At 44.0% G+C, this 7,034-nt stretch overlaps 1 protein-coding gene and 1 long non-coding RNA gene across 3 annotated transcripts; one reads left to right on the top strand and one right to left on the bottom strand.

Moving 5' to 3' along the window:
* Nucleotides 1–243: 243 nt before the first annotated feature.
* LOC127768419 (uncharacterized) lies at nt 244–5,688 on the top strand. Its single transcript, XR_008016581.1, has 5 exons — nt 244–435; nt 2,312–2,383; nt 3,101–3,180; nt 3,256–3,383; nt 5,253–5,688. It is a non-coding gene; the product is annotated as an uncharacterized LOC127768419 (long non-coding RNA).
* On the bottom strand, nt 995–3,213 carry LOC127768417 (myb-related protein 2-like). 2 transcript variants are annotated; one of them, XM_052293998.1, is made up of 7 exons: nt 3,065–3,213; nt 2,749–2,962; nt 2,596–2,672; nt 2,415–2,472; nt 2,257–2,344; nt 2,118–2,187; nt 995–1,920 (listed from the first exon to the last, which is right to left on the bottom strand). In XM_052293998.1, the coding sequence occupies exons 2-7, from the start codon at nt 2,960–2,962 to the stop codon at nt 1,360–1,362; spliced, it is 1,068 nt and encodes a 355-aa protein (XP_052149958.1). In that variant the 5' UTR covers nt 3,065–3,213; the 3' UTR covers nt 995–1,359. The 2 variants fall into 2 exon arrangements, with proteins under 2 accessions (XP_052149958.1, XP_052149959.1); XM_052293999.1 differs by having other exon boundaries at nt 995–1,914.
* Nucleotides 5,689–7,034: the final 1,346 nt, after the last annotated feature.

Genomic DNA, 7,034 nt, shown 5'->3' with positions numbered 1-7,034 from the left:
CAAGAGAAGGAAGGAACTACCGAACTGATGAGCTAAAATATGGAGATAAAAGTTCACTTTTGGTATCTCATCTAAGGGCATGTTGACTGGTCCTCATCCAATATGACGCTTCAAGCCTACATGGGCTGAAAAGGTGGGCCAAATTCTCTTCAAGGCCCAGCTTAGTACAGAAAGGACAAATGGGCCAGCACCAGAAGCTACCTCATGCTGGCCTTCTAGCAACCGGCGGCCCTCAAAAAAAAAGAAAGAAAGAAAGAAAGAAAGAAATGCAACACCGGCGGCGGCGCGGCGGCTCTCCCTCCCAGGGTAGCGGAGGAGGCGGCTGTGTAGGGGCGGCGAGCTAGGGGAGGGGCCACTTGCTACCTCACCATGGAGCTCGACGCCGCCGCTGGGAGATTCCTCGCCGGGAGATCGATGCCGTCGCGCAGCCCGCCGGTGCGTGTTTTTCCTTCTTTTTTTGTTATTATTTGTTTGGGAGCCCTATTTGTTTCCAGATTCGATTTGGTTTTCTGTATTTCTTTCCCGGATACTTCGCGCATGCACCGACGATACAATACAATCATACAAGTGCTAGACCGATGGTTATAATCAGCGTTACACTGATGAAACAGAAACAACCAAATGAAGCATCTGAAGCTCTCTCTGATGCTTTGTGCTACAGTTAAATTTAGGCTAGCTGCACCCAACTAATCGGTAGCCATCGTTTATATCCAAGTCTAGTAATGTAGTTAATCATTGGATTTGTATCTGGGCATCGCGCTCTCGGATTGCCATCGCAAATATGGTCATGACGAAAGAAATTAAGACGGTTGTGCTTCAGGATGCAGTAATCGTTAATTTCTGGAGGAGAGTCAAGAGTGTAAGGAAGATGCGTAAGTCCACCCTCCGCAGTCTCGTGGATCGATAAATTCCAGAGTCTAAGCATGACATATTGCTAATGGAACAAAGAGAGCAAAAGATCAGTTCAATGGCACGGCCAATTGACAGTAGTAACTAGTAATCATTAGCTCAAATGGAATTTTTAACAAAATTTGTTATATTTCTATGGTACAAACTACAATCACGGTAAGGCAGAATAATGGAGAATGCCAAGTTCTCAAATGCTATCGACTCCGGGAATGGGATCTACATGGCCAAATTGGTAACTTGTGTGGTGCACAAGAAGCATCTTATCGCTAATTCCATCACTTATTTCAGTGAATTACCATTTTATAACAGCAGAGATGGTCAAATTGTGAAGTGGCGTTGATCTTTCAATCGAAGGCATGGCAATACCATTGATCATCGGAAGAAAAAATCTGTTTTCACTTGTTCTCACTGATAGTGCTAAAGGACATGGCAATTGTTAGTGCTCATTTCCTAGGCCCAGCTGAACCCGTTTAAATCAAATTTCTTGCAGTGTTTAGGCCCGTCATAAGTGTCGTTCATGTTCAGATCCAAGTTTGCTGTCTGGCATGACATACTAAAGCCACCTCTCCTCTGACACCTTTCTGGATGATTTGAAGGCCTTCTGTTTAGCTTGTTGAGAAACAAATCCTCACTTCCTCTTTCTTTCACATGCATATCAAATGACATGCAACCAATCTCTTTTCCTTTTTGGGCTGAAAGGCTAATTGATAGGATATCTTGATCCTTCTGGGAACCATCACATGCAGTTAAACAGCTGTCAACCGATCCATCACCGAGATGCATGGTGTGCCCTTGTAGCATTTGTGAACTTTCAATCTCCTCAAAGCCTGAAAAAGCATGCTGGAGGCATTCGGTTGATACTTTGGAGACCAATTCTGACAGTTCCATCTTTGCAGTTTCAAGACCAACCGAACCTGCATTCTGCTTTGCAAGTGTCTCCTGTGCCTTTTCCAGCACCGATTGTAGATACTTTCCTTGTGCTTCAATTCGGAGTTGCAGGTGTCTCTGTACCTGTTCAAAAGCCATTGTTAGCTCTTTGTATTTATTGGATATTTAATCATAAAATCCAACCTATATTATGTGCGCCTCTTTGCATTAATTTTTCAACCAAAATGTAATATTTCAATGAATTCAAAGGGATGTCAAAAGTGTTTGTGTTTATTACAATAAATATAAATTTATGTTATGAACTCGTGCTGTTTTTGTACCTCTAGTTGCTCATGTAGCCGTCTCTGAACTTCAATTTGCATTTGAAGGGCTTCACCTATGTGCACAGATCTGATAGAAATACAAAAGGGTGTTAACCTTCTGCGAACGCGCTTGAGCAAAAGTACACTTGTCTCTTACTTGTTTGTCTGGGTTCCAAGGTTTAGGTGACTAACTGGTGATCCATTTGCTTCAGATGGTTTCTCTGTTGCTGTGGTGCAGACTAGCGCTGACAAAATGGAAAGGAAGTTCAGTATTGAGCTTTATGGTAAGCTGATCATTTGAGAACTGAAATTTACCATTTTTCACATTTCCCGCATTGGCTTGAGCGTGGAGATTTTTGCTTAGTCTGTATTTCTAGTGCAAAAGAGAAAAAAAAATCAGTATATTGCTTGAAGGCATGTAAAATGAAAAGAAACCGAGTGGTGTCCCATTAAAACAAAGAGATGAAAGAACTGTGATACTAAGTTCCATGTATACCTGAAGATGACTCTTGAGATGATACAGTGTTAATCCAGGGACGCCCATGAGCCTCATGATTGTTTTTGGGGTAGCTTCTGCAAGATTGAAGTGTTTAGATGATGATTTTTATGTGCTTGCTCTTATGGCAGAAAGGTTTAATCGAATGCTCACTTTCTGGACCACCAAGTTGATTTACTGCCTCCACAAATCGCTCATGTAGCTCAGGGGTCCATTTTAACCTAGGCTTTGCATCAGTTGAGAGAACAAGCCCTGATTCCCCTGAAACACTTCCTCCTTGCATAAGCAAGTGCCGTTCTGAAGGGAAACTCTGCCTAGATGGCAAGAGTTGGTTGTGGCTTTGGAGCTGTTGTTGATGATGATACATCTGGCAAGAATATATCTCATGTTAGGATCTATACAAGATATCTCTTTTTCTATGTTTGAACAAACCAAACTTACTTGCAACACATAAACACATAACTCATACCTCTTTCAATTCCTCTTATGTACAATTTGCTTGTAGACTGCCACAACCCCCCTGTGAGGAACCGCCTGGTGATGTTTTATCAGCCCTCTGTTTCTGGTAATCAGGGGTAGTTCATGGTACGTTGCAGTTCTATTCTTTGGGAGTCAGATGGCCTTTAGCTGCTCTAACTAACTATGGCTACTCATGTCAAGATATTATGCAGAGACTGGTCTTATAAGGCAGGCAAGTGAGCAGAGAATTTCGAATCGTTGGAACAAACACTCAAGCCTGACCCAATCTTTGCATCAACTGAAAAGAGATATTATCCTTATTCCTTTAGGTACCTGTGGACCCTATGCACACTGATCTTTTTATTTGTCAATTCCATGAACACTCTTGCATTCTGATTCTGCACTAGCAAATATAGTTTATATTGCGTTAACTTGGCACACATGAATTGAAGGGAGAGGGGGAATTAGAGACAGTCATGTTATTTATTGGTGTTATAGATGAAAGTGAGAATCTTGTTCTCTTGAGAACTTTTGGGCTGTGGTTTGTAGTGTTGTCTTTACTAGATTCCTGGATTACATCTTACTCGTTGAGAACTAATTCCACTCTCCACTGCACTTATATTGTGAAATGAAAGGGCACCATTTACGGTTGGTCGGCATTGATTAGGATTCTGTATGTTCTGCAATCAGATATGGTATTGCATGTTGATATATGTTCAGCGTACACAAGTATTATAACAATTAATTAAGGAATATTTCTATCGGTTCACAAGAGAGCAAAGTTTTAAAATTCCTTCTTGACCAGATGCATCCAGAAGAAGAATTGGATAAAGTTTTGCATACAAACAAAGCGAAAAAGGAATTCATTCTATTAGTGATGCCTTTCTTGGAACTGCACAAAAGCAAAGCATGGAATAATAGAATAAGCATATGGTTCCCTTTTGTTTTCCTCTGGTAAGTTTTGTACTTGTTCAGCTATCAGGCAAAAGGAAAGTAGATAGGCGAATCTAATAGGACGTGCATGTGTATGAAACAGTCCTCTGAGTTTGATTGTTATCTGTTTGACATAGGGCGCAGAAAGTAGGAGCTTAAAATTGACGGTTCATTTTCTTGTATTCAGTTATGTTGCTTTTGCTTTATAGATGCGCTTCTACAGATGATTGCTTCTCTTACAATCTTATTCGCACTATTTTTCCTCCATGTTTTGACAAAAACTACAAGTCTAAGTCAAGTTTAACTGGCATACGTCAACAGTTTATACAATACACTGATCGGTTTTTACTAACTTTAGAGATCATACAATTTGGGAGGTTGGCGTTTGATGGATTGCCCCTCTATATATCTCACTGACATCTGGATCCTTGCCACAAGTGACAGACACAGGAATATAAAATCAACAAATCCTCCTTATAGAATTCAACCTGCTGTCATTCCTACCCTATTGATTTGTCCTGCAGTCCGTTTAATTTTCATGCTATGTTCTGTATTTTATTTGGAGGGTGCATCCCAATATTGCAAAAAGAATACGGCATGGTAAATAAAATAAAATAAAATTTAGTGAAATCTGATATTGTAGGACCTACTAAAAAAGAAAAAGCTTGACAAGCTTGTTCTTTCGAAAGTATAACTGATATGAGTGGTCCTTGCTGTTCTTTACAGTCTTCTGCTGGTTGTGTGCTACTGTGGTTTGCCTGCTTCTATTATGTGGATCAAACAGTCTTCCCCAAAGTTGTTCAGGGATTCCCTGTACTTAGCAATTGCGGTTGTCCTCTGCTCATTTGTTAAGACAAGCAGAAATGGTCCATGCGATATGATGATTGTACCTCGGTTCCTGTTCTAGTGCGGCATGCCGGTGCATATCTGTTGCTCCGAATTGCTGCTTGGTGCCTCGAGCATCGGCTTGGAATTGTGAACAATGATGGTCGATCATCAGGAGCATAAACTAAAACTACTATGCATTAGAACAATGGAATAAGCTCTTTCTGGCCATAGCTTTATCTTTTGTACTGAATCCAATGAAAGGGAGCCGCGGGGGGGGGGGGGGGGGGGGGGGGCCGCGGAGAACTTTACCTTTGTGCATGTATTAAATAGGTAGATTACATTCAGTTGTTACTTGTTAAGAGCTTGGAATCATATTCTCTCTATTTCTCTTCCTGTCCTTAGCTGAGCTCTTGACATAGCATCATCGTTTTGCGCAGGCAGGCACGCGATCACGGAAGGAGGAGTAAGGGAAAGTGATGCTGACAAAGCTGAAAGGAATCGCGACGCCGGCTCCTTTTTCCTTCGTAAAGATGAGGAGGAATATATCACCTCTTGAGGAGTTGAGAGTTGAGTGCGCGTGGCTGTTTTGTTCTCCGCTTATTAGCCTCCTTGTTCTCGGCGCCGGCGGTGCTATTCAAATGAACAGCACGTGTGAACTGTTGTTTGTGTAGGTGGGTAGGTTGGCTCTGGCTATATGTGTGTAGGTTGTAAAAGTGTTTCAAGTTCTTGTGCTGTAGTATTAAACTTGTGTCAGAAAGTGAACCAGAACAGCAGTGTTGGGAGTCTGTATGCAGACCATAGCTTTTCTCTTCTCTCTTTGGGGCAATTGTGTTTCTACCCTTAATTTACATCTCAATTGTGATTTTACCCCTACTTTTTAGGGTTTGTGATTTTGCCCCTGTTTTTTTTTTTAACGAAGCAGCCGTTTGGTTTGGACGGTAGTTTCGTGGGCCCGGGATTTCTGAATTAAACGATGAAAGAAAATGCTATTATAATTTGTGAATGACTATTCTAGCCTTGCTTCAATGAAACAACTAAATCCCCAAACCTTGCTGTCCCCGATCCAATCGAAAAACCATGCAAGCGGCGGCGGCAGGGGCTTACGCGATAGGCGGCGGTGCGCGGCAGGGAGGAGCGGCGGCTCGGGCCAGCGCGCGGTGGAGTCGGGCGCGGGCAGGCGCGGCGCGGCGGCCCCGAGGAGCAGCGCCTCCGTCGACGCGACGGTGCGGCGGCCCTGCGGAGCGGCGGTTCCGTCGGCGCGGCGGCGCGGCGGCCCCGCGGGTTGCAAGCGCAGGGAGGCACGGCGGCCGGCGGCCCCGTGACCGAGGAGCGGCGGAAAGGAGCGGCACGGCTCTGTCGGCGCGTCGGCGCGGCGGCTCCGTCGGTGCGGCCCCGCGGTGTTGCACGCGCAGGAGACGCGGCGGCCGGCGGCGCCGCGGCCGAGGAGCAGCGGAGAGGAGCGGCGGCTCCGTCGGCGCGTCGGCGCGGCGGCTCCGTAGGCGCGGCCCCGCGGTGTTGCACGCGCAGGGAGACGCCACGGCCGGCGGCCCCGCAGCCAGCCAGCTAGCAAGCAGCGAGCAGGAAGTGTGCTTGCAGCGAGCTAGCAAGCAGCGAGCAGAAATTAGTGCTGAAATTTTGTCCTTGATAGTGTGCTGTTATCTTCTATAATTTGTGTCCAAATTATTGATGAATTTCTGTCAAAATTTTGTCAAAAATATTGTTCTGACATCGTTTATAAACTGTGTTCAAATTATTGCGAAAATTCTATCAAAATTATCCAAAATATTGTGTTCTGTCAACTTTTACAAAATTTGTGAACATTTATTTCCCATATGAAATTTGCTCAAAATTAACTTGAAACATGTATCCTGTGCAAGCCCAAACATGTCCAGGGGTATACTTGTCCATTCACCACACATTTAACACCGTTACCATCAGTTAACAGAGTAGGGGCATGCAGCTGCTTCGTTTAAAAAAAACAGGGGCAAAATCACAAACCCTAAAAAACAGGGATAAAATCACAATTGAGATGTAAAGTAAGGGCAGAAACACAATTGCCCCTTTCTCTTTACATGCTATATGGTTTATGTAGGTGATGCCTTCATGAGCATCATATGTAGGCCCTTTGTTTCAGATGCTTTGTTTTGATTGGGTGCGACGCGAACTTGGTGAGGCAAAGCAGCAAAGGTGAGAAAGAGAAGCTCTCGATCATGTCGCTG

The sequence above is a fragment of the Oryza glaberrima genome, chromosome 3, assembly GCF_000147395.1.
Source record: "Oryza glaberrima chromosome 3, OglaRS2, whole genome shotgun sequence".
Lineage (NCBI taxonomy): Eukaryota > Viridiplantae > Streptophyta > Magnoliopsida > Poales > Poaceae > Oryza > Oryza glaberrima.
This window is presented reverse-complemented; position numbering and strand designations above follow the sequence as displayed.

Coding starts and splice junctions, on each gene's coding strand:
- LOC127768417 (XM_052293998.1), bottom strand. CDS start 2,962: ATGTATCATCATCAACAACAGCTCCAAAGCCACAACCAACTCTTGCCA. Junction 2,673..2,748: donor TCAACTTGGTGGTCCAGAAA/GTGAGCATTCGA, acceptor TCAATCTTGCAG/AAGCTACCCCAAAAACAATC. Junction 2,473..2,595: donor ATCTCAAGAGTCATCTTCAG/GTATACATGGAA, acceptor CTTTTGCACTAG/AAATACAGACTAAGCAAAAA.